The sequence below is a fragment of the Triticum urartu genome, chromosome 5A (assembly GCF_056163025.1).
Source record: "Triticum urartu cultivar PI428250 chromosome 5A, HENAU_Tu73, whole genome shotgun sequence".
NCBI classification, from domain to species: Eukaryota; Viridiplantae; Streptophyta; class Magnoliopsida; order Poales; family Poaceae; genus Triticum; species Triticum urartu.
This window is the reverse complement of record NC_141877.1, coordinates 577433554-577448926: the sequence shown is the minus strand read 5'-3', so window position 1 is coordinate 577448926 and position 15373 is coordinate 577433554. Positions and strand designations below refer to the sequence as shown.

Below are 15373 nucleotides of genomic sequence, written 5' to 3'. Positions count from 1 at the left end.
TTTATTTACATTTTTGTTTCAATTTTTATAATTTTATTTATATTCTAAATTTTTATAATACAGGATGAACTTTTTTACAGCATCTGGGTCACAAATACATTATGAATATTTCTCGAATATGTGAACAAACATTTATACTCATGAACTTGTTTTTTCTTTTCCATAATATGTTTTTATTTTTTCTGAAGTACCTTTTTTCAATATGCAAAATAAAACGATTTATATATTCTTGCAACACATTCTTAAATTTTGTTAATCAAATACTTTTTTATTAAACAATTATAATTGTGGAACTAGTTATCAGCTTGACGCAAAGCTATCCATGGGTAAGTGGTGAACGATGAGCTTGGTAAGGTGGGGATTGAGGTGGATTATGGCATGTACGGTGGGTTATAAGACAATCTTATCTTGATCGTGCCATGTAATCTAGAAATAACAAAGAAGATGATGCACAATGGGTGGTCTCTTAATCTTATCTCTAGTTCATAAAAATGTGGTGAGGCATTTGTTCTTAAGAGATCATTTGTTAACTAAGAGAAGGCAAAGGCTTTTCGCGTGTTTCTCTTTCTTACACCTCAACATTTGTCCGACATGACACCCCTAAGATAGCACTATTGCACATGCCGGAATGTCTACTTTGCACCGATAAATCTCCACCAACAAATGGTCACCATTTTCCTCAGAAAATGAAATATGCGCTACAAAAACATAACATCCATCAGCCTATTACCTACATATGTTGTTCCGTCTTCAGCAGCCTCCTGTATTTCTGCAGAAACTCTCGAGACACTGATCTCTACAAATGCTGTACTGACCAGAAACGAAAACAAAATATAATAGAACCCTATTATGCAAAGAGCAGATCGTGTGGAAAGTGGAATGTTAACTTCAAACAATCCTTAATGCTGATTAGTCAGAGGCAGGTTTATGAAATGAAATTTGAGTACAAAACCTTCCAGCTATACACATACAAAACCTTCCTTCCAGCTATACAGACTACGGAATTTAGAAGTGCTGCGGCGAGTCAGAGTCTGGCGTCCTCATCGGCGACCACCCACCCTCACCTCACCTCACCTGGAGGCGATGTACCAGAGGTTGAAGAGGGACGACGCGGCCGTGAGGAGCCAGGACAGGAACGCCATCATGGCGGAGAGCTGGTACCTCTCGCACAGCCTCGGGGCGCAGTGGGATCCGTGGAACTCCAGGAGGACGTCGATGACGGCGGCGCTCGAGCTCGCGGCCGCCAGCGACAGTATCGACAGCACCTGCAAATTTATTCTGTATATGTTCAGCATGCTTCTTATAGCACTAGTAAGGTTGAAGAATCGGGTATTGACACGAGGGGTAGATGCTAGCTACGTGGTGTGGTACATACCCAGTCTCCGACGACGACGATGGCCATGACACCGGGCACGTGGAGCGGGCACCCGACGAGTATGGAGTACATGTCGATCATGGCGAGCGTGCAGCTCCAGGGGACCAGCAGGCCCATGATCGTTACGAGGAAGCTGCCATGTTTTGCGCCGAGTTCAGAACAAACGACAGACTTCAGCATATTTTCATGCTTTTCATAACATATTTTCCATGTTTTTAGGATCTATAAGAAGATCAATATTTCCATGTCTACGGAGAAAGAAAGATAGTACTCCTTTCGTAAAGAGATATAACTTTAAGAGCGTTTGGTTTTCCATGTCTCAGGAGAGAGAGAGAGAGAGAGAGAGAGAGAGAGAGAGAGAGAGAGGCATGCATGGAGTACATACCAGAAGGCAGTGTAGCTGAAGAACTCGACGCCGACGGACATGAACATGAGGGCCGCCGACGAGCAGGCAGCCTGCCCGATCCGGAGCCCCAGGCTGCCGGCGCTACCGACGGCGCCGGGCCCCGCGCTCCTCCCGCGATCCATCCACAGGAGGCGACGCGCTCACACCGCCGTCTCATCCCATGCGCGCCGAACCAACACACGCAGCCGTCGCCTTCCTCGTCCCGCACACCTGTCGGCCTCTCACGCGCGCGCCCTGCTATCTCCGGCTCGATCCTGCGACGAGGCAGCGGAGATCTATGGAGGGAATGATGATGCGAGTGCGAGTGCGAGTGCGCGAGGGGGGAACAAAAGGCAGGGGGGACAGGATGAAAAGCTCAGGGCTTTGGGTGGACGGACGGGGGGCACCGGGCACTGGCGTGGGAGGGGAGCAGATTGATTCCTCTTCCTCTAGATTCTCTGCCTTTCTCAAGAGCCTTTTGATCGCCATGGCTGCCGCTTCCCGGTCTCGATCTCTCTCCCGTCGCCGTCTCCACCTGGATCACACTCGTGTACACGACACTGCCTAGACTATTGGTGAAACCAGTGTCGGTAAACCACACGTCTGTGCACGCTCCGGCCGCCGATCACGACGTCCGGGGAGACGTGGCGGCGCCGGGCACGCACGTAGACGCGGAAGGTGCGAGATCGGGGTCGGCGATATGAGTATGACTGGTCGTAACAAGGGGCGACGACGGGTGCGGTGGCTCTCGTGTCTTCAGGTGGATGCCGCATGGCACAGTGCCAGTGGTCTGGACGATCGATCGGTCACTGTTCGACCAAGTTGTGATGAGAGTGGAGAATAATCTCTGCAATGGAATCCGACAATATCTGCAAGGAAAAGGGTTAGAGGATAGGATGGCAGCCTTGAGGGGAAAAATGTGCTCTGCGCGCATTGGATGGCTGCGGTTGCATCGCGACAGACATGCAAAAAAAAGACAGGAAAAGAAAGGTGCTCCCTACGTTTTTTAATTCGGGAAAAAAAAGACAGACAAACGTTCACAGTGACAGGAAAAGAAAGGTGCTCCCTCCGTTTTTTCATCAGCCAAAACGTCAATCTAGAAATGGTTATGCCGGCCCATTCTCTCAGCGCTTGAAATTTTCTTTCCTCCCTTGGAATTACAGCCCTTTTTTATTTTTTTGCTTTCCTTTTGAAACCAGAGTATCTCTTCTCTTAAGTACTAATATAAGGTCCCTAGTGAAAGAACATGCGGTGCCCTCATGTTTGGTTTTGGTAATTGACTAGTAAATGCGCACGTGCAACGCACGTTAATATTTAGGAATACATTAATTGCATGCGAATATTAGGTATGCTATTATTTGTGTGTTAATCTATGATTAGTGCAATATTTGGTATGATATTAATTGCATGTTAAACATGTTTAACGCTCGCCATTGGAGCAGTCTAGGTCGTTGGATTAACTTAGTTCGATGGCCGAGATCAATTGGATCTGCCCCTTTGGGTATTTTTATATTGGTATAGATGACAATATCTATGGACTAATGGTTGCCTTGAGTTATATTTGAAGGTTTTGTCCATAGGCTTTTCTTGGAGTACATGTGTTGGTTTCAAGGAGAGTTTGTGTCGACCAAGGTGCTATTCAAGGAATTATCCAAAGATTGGTCATTTGAGAGTTGAGCTTATTGCAAGCATGTCTTGAAGAAGAAGATTGTGTGATCATTCATGTTTACCTTCAAGACATCATCCAAACGAAGAGAGTTGGAAAGATTTAAGGTTGATCAAGACTAAGTCAAGAGTGAATCAAGTTGATCAACTCACAAAGCGTAGAAGATGTACCGAGAGGGATCAAGTGATCCCATGGTTTGGTAAGCATTGTCCATTATGCTTTGTGTACTAACCCATGGTCTATGTGAGAGTTCTACGTGGGGTTAGGTACGTGTTCATGGGCTTGTGTCAAGAGGAAGATATCACTCAACCCATGGAGAGGATGACATCAAGTGGTGATCATCATCAAGATTGCCGTGTGCAAGTTCAAGTGGATCATCGCGAAGAGATCAAGTGCTTGAAGCTTTCCGGCCATTGTGGTGACAATGGACTTGTGAAGATGTGCCGAAGAGTGGCCCACCCATAGTGGACTATGGGGGAGCAATCATCTAGTCTTCATCGTGCCAACGCAATCAAGTAAGGTAGTTCAACTTGAGGGAGTCAAAATCGTCATCATCTAGCTCAAGTGGACCATGTGCAAGGCAAAGGTTTGCTCTTGATAGGTTTTCTATTTTACCGGTCTCATGGTGGTAGTTTGGAGACCGGGTTATAGGATCGTTTGCCGTACTATCAAGAGGGGCTCTCAAGTTGGTAGCTTGATCGTATCGTTAGTAGAGAGCTCAAACCATTGCATCCTTGCATCATCTTTCTTGGTTCTTGTTTGGTTCTCTTTGTGAGTCTTAGAGCTTACGGTCATCTTGTTGGCAAGCTTGAGTTCATCGAAAACGGAGTTTGCTTGCATCTTCTATGATGTTTTCGATGTTGGAGGTTTTGCCGGTTCTTCTCGGTTGGAGGTTTCACTCCTCTTTTTATTAGGCATACCTCCCCTGCCTCTTCTTACTATAACCAGTCGCTGTTTTGATGCTACTCATCGTCTTGTTTCCAACAAGCTTGAGTTTGCTCAATTCGGAGCTCGTATGCAGAAGTTATGGCAGTTCTTGTTTTCTTGAGTGTGATTTTTGTCAGGGTCCCAGCGGTAGTACCGTGGTACCCAGCGGTAGTACCGCTGAGGGGTCTCAAGCGGCAGTACCGCTCCGCAGTAGTAGTACCGGCGGTGACTCCGCAGCAGTACTACCGCTGGCTTACCAGGTCCCTACCGCGTCGATTCGAGGGGTCTTTTTCTGTGTCGGATTGTGCGGTACCTCGCTGCGGCAGTAGTGCGGCAGTACCGCTCCTTAGCGGCAGTACCGCCCTTCCTCCGCGGTAGTACCGCCCGGTTCCCTCTTTCCCTTTCCCCTGTTGGGGAACGTAGTAATTTCAAAAAAATTCCTACGCACACGCAAGATCATGGTGATGTATAGCAACAAGATGGGAGAGTGTGATCTACGTACCCTTGTAGATCGACAACGGAAGCATTAGCACAACGTGGTTGATATAGTCGTACGTCTTCACGGTTCGACCGATCCAAGCACCGTTACTCCGGCACCTCCGAGTTCTTGGCACACGTTCAACTCGATGACGATCCCCGGGCTCCGATCCAGCAAAGCGTCGGGGAGGAGTTCCGTCAGCACGACGGCGTGGTGACGATCTTGATGTTCTACCGTCGCAGGGCTTCGCCTAAGCACCGCTACAATATGACCGAGGTGGAATATGGTGGAGGGGGGCACCGCACACGGCTAAGAAACGATCACGAAGATCAACTTGTGTGTCTATGGGGTGCCCCCTGCCCCCGTATATAAAGGAGTGGAGGAGGGGAGGGCCGGCCCTCTCTATGGCGCGCCCTAGGGGAGTCCTACTCCCACCGGGAGTAGGATTCCCCCTTTCCTAGTCCAACTAGGAGTCCTTCCATGTAGTAGGAGTAGGAAACAAGGAAGGGGTGCAGCCCCTCCCTCTAGTCCAATTCGGACTAGGCCTTGGGGGGCGCGCGGCCTGCCCTAGGCAGCCCCTCTCTCTTTCCCGTATGGCCCAATAAGGCCCAATACTTCTCCCCGCGAATTCCCGTAACTCTCCGGTACTCCGAAAAATACCCGAATCACTCGGAACCTTTCCGAAGTCCGAATATAGTCGTCCAATATATCGATCTTTACGTCTCGACCATTTCGAGACTCCTCGTCATGTCCCCGATCTCATCCGGGACTCCGAACTCCTTCGGTACATCAAAACTCATAAACTCATAATATAACTGTCATCGAAACCTTAAGCGTGCGGACCCTACGGTTCGAGAACAATGTAGACATGACCGAGACACGTCTCCGGTCAATAACCAATAGCGGGACCTGGATGCCCATATTGGCTCCTACATATTCTACGAAGATCTTTATCGGTCAGACCGCATAACAACATACGTTGTTCCCTTTGTCATCGGTATGTTACTTGCCCGAGATTCGATCGTCGGTATCCAATACCTAGTTCAATCTCGTTACCGGCAAGTCTATTTACTCGTTCCGTAATACATCATCCCGCAACTAACTCATTAGTTGCAATGCTTGCAAGGCTTAAGTGATGTGCATTACCGAGAGGGCCCAGAGATACCTCTCCGACAATCGGAGTGACAAATCCTAATCTCGAAATACGCCAACCCAACATGTACCTTTGGAGACACCTGTAGAGCACCTTTATAATCACCCAGTTACGTTGTGACGTTTGGTAGCACACAAAGTGTTCCTCCGGTAAACGGGAGTTGCATAATCTCATAGTCATAGGAACATGTATAAGTCATGAAGAAAGCAATAGCAACATACTAAACGATCGGGTGCTAAGCTAATGGAATGGGTCATGTCAATCAGATCATTCACCTAATGATGTGATCCCGTTAATCAAATAACAACTCTTTGTCCATGGTTAGGAAACATAACCATCTTTGATTAACGAGCTAGTCAAGTAGAGGCATACTAGTGACACTCTGTTTGTCTATGTATTCACACATGTATTATGTTTCCGGTTAATACAATTCTAGCATGAATAATAAACATTTATCATGAAATAAGGAAATAAATAATAACTTTATTATTGCCTCTAGGGCATATTTCCTTCATCCCCTTCGTTCTGCGCGGCAGTACCGCCGAAGGGAGCGGTAGTACCGCTTAACCCAGCAGTAGTACCGCTGTCTCCTGCGGTACTACCGCCCCAAGGTTCATGTTTTGTTGCTCCTTCTCCCTATTTCTTCTGCCTGAGCGGTAGTACCGCTCGTGTGCGGGCTGAGCACATAACGGTTGGATTTTTCCCCTCCTGTAAAAGGGGGTATTCTTCCCCATTGAACCTTATCCTTTGAACTCGTGTTCTTCCCCCATTGTTGACCTTCTTCGAGCTTGCTAACTCTCAATCCCTCCATGGATTCTTGCTAGTTTTTGAGGGAAAAGAGAGAGGAGATCTAGATCCACATTTCCACCAATCACTTTCTCCTCTATGTGAGGGGAACCCCTTGGATCTAGATCTTGGAGTTCTTGGTGTTCTCTTTCTTGTTCTTCCTCTCATTTTCCTCCCTAGCATTAGTTGCTTCGGTGGGATTTGAGAGAGAAGGACTTGGGCACTCCGTGTGCCCTTGCCATTGCATTTGGTGCATCGGTTTGAGTTCTCCACGTGATACGTGGAAGTTACAAGTTGAGAAGCTTATTACTCTTGGGTGCTTGGTACCCTTGAGCTTGTTCCTCTTGGGTGCTTGGGCGCCCTAGACGGTTGTTCGTGTTCGAAGCTCAATCATTGTGGTGCAAAGCTCCGGGCAAGCGTCGGGGTCTCCAATTAGGTTGTGGAGATCGCCCCGAGCAATTTGACGGGTACCGATGACCGCCCCCAAGGGTTGCCAAAGTGTACGGGTTCGGTGACCGCCCCCAAGGGTTGCCATTTGTACGGGTTCGGTGACCGCCCTCAAGGGTCCCTTAGTGGAATCACGGCATCTTGCATTGTGCGAGAGCATGAGGAGATTACGGTGGCCCTAGTGGCTTCTTGGGGAGCATTGTGCCTCCACACCGCTCCAAACGGAGATTAGCATCCGCAAGGGTGTGAACTTCGGGATACATCGTCGTCTCCTCGTGCCTCGGTTATCTCTTACCCGAGCCCTTTACTTATGCACTTTACTTTGTGATAGCCATATTGTTTCTTGTCATATATCTTGCTATCACATAATTGCTTATCTTTCTTAGCATAAGTTGTTGGTGCACATAGGTGAGCCTAATTGTTTTAGGTTTTGTGCTTGGCAAATTAACCGCTAGGTTTATTCCGCATTTGTTCAAGTCTAAACCGTAATTATTTTAAAACGCCTATTCACCCCCCCTCTAGGCGACATCCACGATCTTTCACCTAGGAATGAAGCCTCTTGGTGCATCAAGGTAGTTTTTCCATTCATGGCCCCACATGTCAGGGAGTGGATCGATAGTGGGCAGTTGTCGAGCCTATTCGCAGAAGAATGTGATGCTCCTACGCCACACCGTTTGAGAGACAAATCTTTAAATTCATTGATATTTTATTTTAAATTTATGATTTTTTTAAAATGTATGAACAATTTTTAAATTTGGGGAACTTCTTTTGAAATCCAAGAACATTTTTTTAAGTCATGGACATTTTCTTTTGAGAGAAACATTTTATGAAATTTGTAAAAAAATTCTAAATTTGTGAATATTTTCTAAATTCGTGAACATTTTAAAATTCATGAACCATGTTTTCAAATTATAAACATCTTATAAATTTATGAACTTTTAATTTTTTTACCATGTTTTTTTACATTTCAGAACATTTTATATTTTTTTGGAACATTGTAAAGATCCTCTCTAGTTGTTTCAACTTTGTGAAGGAAATATGCCCTAGAGGCAATAATAAAGTTATTATTTATTTCCTTATAATCATGATAAAAGGTTTATTATTCATGCTAGAATTGTATTAACCGGAAACATAATACATGTGTGAATACATAGACAAACAAAGTGTCACTAGTATGCCTCTACTTGACTAGCTCGTTAATCAAAGATGGTTATGTTTCCTAACCATGAACAATGAGTTGTTATTTGATTAACGGGATCACATCATTAAGAGAATGATCTGATTGACATGACCCATTCCATTAGCTTAGCACCCGATCGTTTAGTATGTTGCTATTGCTTTCTTCATGACTTATACATGTCCCTGTAACTATGAGATTATGCAACTCCCGTTTACCGGAGGAACACTTTGGGTACTACCAAACGTCACAACGTAACTGGGTGATTATAAAGGAGTACTACAGGTGTCTCCAAAGGTACATGTTGGGTTGGCGTATTTCGAGATTAGGTTTTGTCACTCCGATTGTCGGAGAGGTATCTCTGGGCCCTCTCGGTAATGCACATCACATAAGCCTTGCAAGCATTGCAACTAATGAGTTAGTTGCGAGATGATGTATTACGGAACGAGTAAAGAGACTTGCCGGCAACGAGATTGAACTAGGTACGGGATACCGACGATCGAATCTCGGGCAAGTAACATACCGATGACAAAGGGAACAACGTATGTTGTTATGCGGTCTGACTGATAAAGATCATCATAGAATATGTAGGAGCCAATATGGGCATCCAGGTCCCGCTATTGGTTATTGACCGGAGACATGTCTCGGTCATGTCTACATTGTTCTCGAACCCGTAGGGTCCGCACGCTTAAGGTTACGATGACAGTTATATTATGAGTTTAGGCATTTTGATGTACCGAAGATTGTTCGGAGTCCCGGATGTGATCACGGACATAACGAGGAGTCTCGAAATGGTCGAGACGTAAAGATTGATATATTGGAAGCCTATGTTTGGATATCGGAAGTGTTCCGGGTGAAATCGGGATTTTACCGGAGTACCGGGAAGGTTACCGGAACCACCCGGGAGCTAAATGGGCCATGATGGGCCTTAGTGGAAAAGAGAAGAGGCAGCCCTACATGGGCTGCGTGCCTCCCCCTTCCCCTAGTCCTATTAGGACTAGGAGAGGTGGCCGGCCCCCTCTCTCTCTTTTCCCCCTCCGCGAATCCTATTCCAACTAGGATTGGGGGGGGGGAATCCTACTCCCAGAGGGAGTAGGACTCTCCTGGCGCGCCACACCTTGGCCGGCCAGCCTCCCCCCTCTAGTCCTTTATATACTGAGGCAGAGGCACCCTAGAACACACAAGTTGATCCACGTGATCTATTCCTTAGCCGTGTGCGGTGCCCCCAGCCACCATATTCCTCGATAATACTGTAGCGGAGTTTAGGCGAAGCCCTGCTGCTGTAGTGCATCAAGATTGTCACCACGCCGTCGTGCTGACGGAACTCTTCCCCGACACTTTGCTGGATCGGAGTCCGGGGATCGTCATCGAGCTGTACGTGTGCTCGAACTCGGAGGTGCCGTAGTTTCGGTGCTTGATCGGTTGGATCATGAAGACGTACGACTACTTCCTCTATGTTGTGTCAACGCTTCCGCAGTCGGTCTGCGAGGGTACGTAGACAACACTCTCCCCTCTCATTGCTTTGCATCACCATGATCTTGCATGTGCGTAGGAAAATTTTGAAATTACTACGAAACCCAACAGTGGCATCCGAGCCTAGGTTTTATGGTTTGATGTTATTTGCACGAGTAGAACACAAGTGAGTTGTGGGCGATATAAGTCATACTGCCTACCAGCATGCCATACTTGGTTCGGCGGTATTGTTGGACGAGACGACCCGGACCAACATTACGCGTACGCTTACGCGAGACCGGTTCCCCCGACGTGCTTTGCACACAGGTGGCTTGCGGGCGACTGTCTCTCCAACTTTAGTTGAACCAAGTGTGGCTACGCCCGGTCCTTGCGAAGGTTAAAACGGAGTCTATTTGACAAACTATCGTTGTGGTTTTGATGCGTAGGTGAGATTGGTTCTTGCTTAAGCCCGTAGCAGCCACGTAAAACTTGCAACAACAAAGTAGAGGACGTCTAACTTGTTTTTGCAGGGCATGTTGTGATGTGATATGGTCAAGGCATGATGCTAAATTTTATTGTATGAGATGATCATGTTTTGTAACCGAGTTATCGGCAACTGGCAGGAGCCATATGGTTGTCGCTTTATTGTATGCAATGCAATCGCGATGTAATGCTTTACTTTATTACTAAACGGTAGTGATAGTCGTGGAAGCATAAGATTGGCGAGACGACAACGATGCTACGATGGAGATCAAGGTGTCGCGCCGGTGACGATGGTGATCATAACGGTGCTTCGGAGATGGAGATCACAAGCACAAGATGATGATGGCCATATCATATCACTTATATTGATTGCATGAGATGTTTATCCTTTTATGCATCTTATCTTGCTTTGATTGACGGTAGCATTATAAGATGATCTCTCACTAAATTATCAAGAAGTGTTCTCCCTGAGTATGCACCGTTGCCAAAGTTCGTCGTGCCCAGACACCACGTGATGATCGGGTGTGATAAGCTCTACGTCCACCTACAACGGGTGCAAGCCAGTTTTGCACACGCAGAATACTCAGGTTAAATTTGACGAGCCTAGCATATGCAGATATGGCCTCAGAACACGGAGACCGAAAGGTCGAGCGTGAATCATATAGTAGATATGATCAACATAACGATGTTCACCATTGAAAACTACTCCATCTCACGTGATGATCGGTTATGGTTTAGTTGATTTGGATCACGTAATCACTTAGAAGATTAGAGGGATGTCTATCTAAGTGGGAGTTCTTAAGTAATTTGATTAATTGAACTTAAACTTATCATGAACTTAGTACCTGATAGTATCTTGCTTGCTTATGTTGATTGTAGATAGATGGCTCGTGCTGTTGTTCCGTTGAATTTTAATGCGTTCCTTGAGAAAGCAAAGTTGAAATATGATGGTAGCAATTATACGGACTGGGTCCGTAACTTGAGGATTATCCTCATTGCTGCTCAGAAGAATTACGTCCTGGAAGCACCGCTGGGTGCCAGGCCTGCTGCTGGAGCAACACTAGATGTTATGAACGTCTGGCAGAGCAAAGCTGATGACTACTCGATAGTTCAGTGTGCCATGCTTTACGGCTTAGAATCGGGACTTCAACGACGTTTTGAACGTCATGGAGCATATGAGATGTTCCAGGAGTTGAAGTTAATATTTCAAGCAAATGCCCGGATTGAGAGATATGAAGTCTCCAATAAGTTCTATAGCTGCAAGATGGAGGAGAACAGTTCTGTCAGTGAGCATATACTCAAAATGTCTGGGTATAATAATCACTTGATTCAATTGGGAGTTAATCTTCTGGATGATTGCGCCATTGACAGAATTCTCCAATCACTGCCACCAAGCTACAAGAGCTTCGTGATGAACTATAATATGCAAGGGATGAACAAGACTATTCCCGAGCTCTTCGCAATGCTGAAAGCTGCGGAGGTAGAAATCAAGAAGGAGCATCAAGTGTTGATGGTTAACAAGACCACTAGTTTCAAGAAAAAGGGCAAAGGGAAGAAGAAGGGGAACTTCAAGAAGAACGGCAAGCAAGTTGCTGCTCAAGAGAAGAAACCCGAGTCTGGACCTAAGCCTGAAACTGAGTGCTTCTACTACAAGCAGACTGGTCACTGGAAGCGGAACTGCCCCAAGTATTTGGCGGATAAGAAGCATGGCAAGGTGAACAAAGGTATATGTGATATACATGTTATTGATGTGTACCTTACTAGAGCTCGCAGTAGCACCTGGGTATTTGATACTGGTTCTGTTGCTAATATTTGCAACTCGAAACAGGGACTACGGAATAAGCGGGCACTAGCAAAGGACGAGGTGACGATGCGCGTGGGAAACGGTTCCAAAGTCGATGTGATCGCGGTCAGCACGCTACCTCTACATCTACCTTCAGGATTAATATTAGACCTAAATAATTGTTATTTGGTGCCAGCGTTGAGCATGAACATTATATCTGGATCTTGTTTGATGCGAGACGGTTATTCATTTAAATCAGAGAATAATGGTTGTTCTATTTATATGAGTAATATCTTTTATGGTCATGCACCTTTGAAGAGTGGTCTATTTTTGATGAATCTCGATAGTAGTGATACACATATTCATAATGTTGAAGCCAAAAGATGCAGAGTTGATAATGAAAGTGCAACTTATTTGTGGCACTGTCGTTTAGGTCATATCGGTGTAAAGCGCATAAAGAAACTCCATACTGATGGACTTTTGGAACCACTTGATTATGAATCACTTGGTACTTGCGAACCGTGCCTCATGGGCAAGATGACTAAAACACCGTTCTCCGGTACTATGGAGAGAGCAACAGATTTGTTGGAAATCATACATACCGATGTATGTGGTCCGATGAATATTGAGGCTCGTGGCGGATATCGTTATTTTCTCACCTTCACAGATGACTTAAGCAGATATGGGTATATCTACTTAATGAAACATAAGTCTGAAACATTTGAAAAGTTCAAAGAATTTCAGAGTGAAGTTGAAAATCATCGTAACAAGAAAATAAAGTTTTTACGATCTGATCGTGGAGGAGAATATTTGAGTTACGAGTTTGGTGTACATTTAAAAAATTGTGGAATAGTTTCGCAACTCACGCCACCCGGAACACCACAGCGTAATGGTGTGTCCGAACGTCGTAATCGTACTTTACTAGATATGGTGCGATCTATGATGTCTCTTACTGATTTACCGCTATCGTTTTGGGGTTATGCTTTAGAGACGGCCGCATTCACGTTAAATAGGGCACCATCAAAATCTGTTGAGACGACGCCTTATGAACTGTGGTTTGGCAAGAAACCAAAGTTGTCGTTTCTTAAAGTTTGGGGCTGCGATGCTTATGTGAAAAAGCTTCAACCTGATAAGCTCGAACCCAAATCGGAGAAATGTGTCTTCATAGGATACCCAAAGGAGACTGTTGGGTACCCCTTCTATCATAGATCCGAAGGCAAGACATTCGTTGCTAAGAATGGATCCTTTCTAGAGAAGGAGTTTCTCTCGAAAGAAGTGAGTGGGAGGAAAGTAGAACTTGACGAGGTAACTGTACCTGCTCCTTTATTGGAAAGTAGTACATCACAGAAAACTGTTTCTGCGACACCTACACCAATAAGTGAGGAAGCTAATGATGATGGTCATGAAACTTCAGATCAAGATACTACTGAACCTCGTAGATCAACCAGAGTAAGATCCGCGCCAGAGTGGTACGGTAATCCTGTTCTAGAAATCATGCTACTAGATCATGATGAACCTACGAACTATGAAGAAGCGATGGTGAGCCCAGATTCCGCAAAGTGGCTTGAAGCCATGAAATCTGAGATGGGATCCATGTATGAGAACAAAGTATGGACTTTGGTTGACTTGCCCGATGATCGGCAAGCAATTGAGAATAAATGGATCTTCAAGAAGAAGACTGACGCTGATGGTAATGTTACTGTGTACAAAGCTCGACTTGTTGCGAAAGGTTTTCGGCAAGTTCAAGGGATTGACTACGATGAGACCTTCTCACCCGTGGCGATGCTTAAGTCCGTCCGAATCATGTTAGCAATTTCCGCATTTTATGATTATGAAATTTGGCAAATGGATGTCAAAACTGCATTCCTGAATGGATTTCTGGAAGAAGAGTTGTATATGATGCAACCAGAAGGTTTTGTCGATCCAAAAGGAGCTAACAAAGTGTGCAAGCTCCAGCGATCCATTTATGGACTGGTGCAAGCCTCTCGGAGTTGGAATAAACGCTTTGATAGTGTGATCAAAGCATTTGGTTTTATACAGACTTTCGGAGAAGCCTGTATTTACAAGAAAGTGAGTGGGAGCTCTGTAGCATTTCTGATATTATCTGTGGATGACATATTACTAATTGGAAATGATATAGAATTTCTGGATAGCATAAAGGGATACTTGAATAAGAGTTTTTCAATGAAAGACCTCGGTGAAGCTTCTTACATATTAGGCATAAAGATCTATAGAGATAGATCAAGACGCTTAATTGGACTTTCACAAACAACATACCTTGACAAAATTTTGAAGAAGTTCAAAATGGATCAAGCAAAGAAAGGATTCTTGCCTGTGTTACAAGGTGTGAAATTGAGTAAGACTCAATGCCCGACCATTGCAGAAGATAGAGAGAATATGAAAGATGTTCCCTATGCATCAGCCATAGGATCTATCATGTATGCAATGCTGTGTACCAGACACGATGTGTGCCTTGCTATAAGTCTAGCAGGGAGGTACCAAAGTAATCCAGGAGTGGATCACTGGACAGCGGTCAAGAACATCCTGAAATACCTGAAAAGGACTAAGGATATGTTTCTCGTATATGGAGGTGACAAAGAGCTCATCGTAAATGGTTACGTTGATGCAAGCTTTGACACTGATCTGGACGATTCTAAATCGCAAACCGGATACATGTTTACATTAAACGGTGGAGCTGTCAGTTGGTGCAGTTCTAAACAAAGCGTCCTAGTAGGATCTACATGTGAAGCGGAGTACATAGCTGCTTCGGAAGCAGCGAACGAAGGAGTCTGGATGAAGGAGTTCATATCCGATCTAGGTGTCATACCTAGTGCATCGGGTCCAATGAAAATCTTTAGTGACAATACTGGTGCAATTGCCTTGGCAAAGGAATCCAGATTTCACAAGAGAACCAAGCACATCAAGAGACGCTTCAAATTCCATCCGGGATCTAGTCCAGGTGGGAGACATAGAGATTTGCAAGATACATACGGATCTGAATGTTGCAGACCCGTTGACTAAGCCTCTACCACGAGCAAAACATGATCAGCACCAAGGCTCCATGGGTGTTAGAATCATTACGGTGTAATCTAGATTATTGACTCTAGTGCAAGTGGGAGACTGAAGGAAATATGCCCTAGAGGCAATAATAAAGTTATTATTTATTTCCTTATAATCATGATAAAAGGTTTATTATTCATGCTAGAATTGTATTAACCGGAAACATAATACATGTGTGAATACATAGACAAACAAAGTGTC

At 45.1% G+C, this 15373-nt stretch overlaps 1 protein-coding gene across 1 annotated transcript; it reads right to left on the bottom strand.

The window, feature by feature from the left end:
* Nucleotides 1-882: 882 nt before the first annotated feature.
* On the bottom strand, nt 883-2301 carry LOC125530626 (CASP-like protein 5C1). Its single transcript, XM_048695005.2, has 3 exons — nt 1761-2301; nt 1376-1508; nt 883-1265 (listed from the first exon to the last, which is right to left on the bottom strand). The coding sequence occupies exons 1-3, from the start codon at nt 1901-1903 to the stop codon at nt 1071-1073; spliced, it is 471 nt and encodes a 156-aa protein (XP_048550962.1). The 5' UTR covers nt 1904-2301; the 3' UTR covers nt 883-1070.
* Nucleotides 2302-15373: the final 13072 nt, after the last annotated feature.

Excerpts from the sequence above, each read along its gene's own strand:
- LOC125530626 (XM_048695005.2), bottom strand. The coding sequence starts at position 1,903 with ATGGATCGCGGGAGGAGCGCGGGGCCCGGCGCCGTCGGTAGCGCCGGC. Across the intron at positions 1,509-1,760 it reads TTCAGCTACACTGCCTTCTG|CTTCCTCGTAACGATCATGG; the intron begins GTATGTACTCCA and ends AAAACATGGCAG. Across the intron at positions 1,266-1,375 it reads TCGTCGTCGTCGGAGACTGG|GTGCTGTCGATACTGTCGCT; the intron begins GTATGTACCACA and ends ATAAATTTGCAG.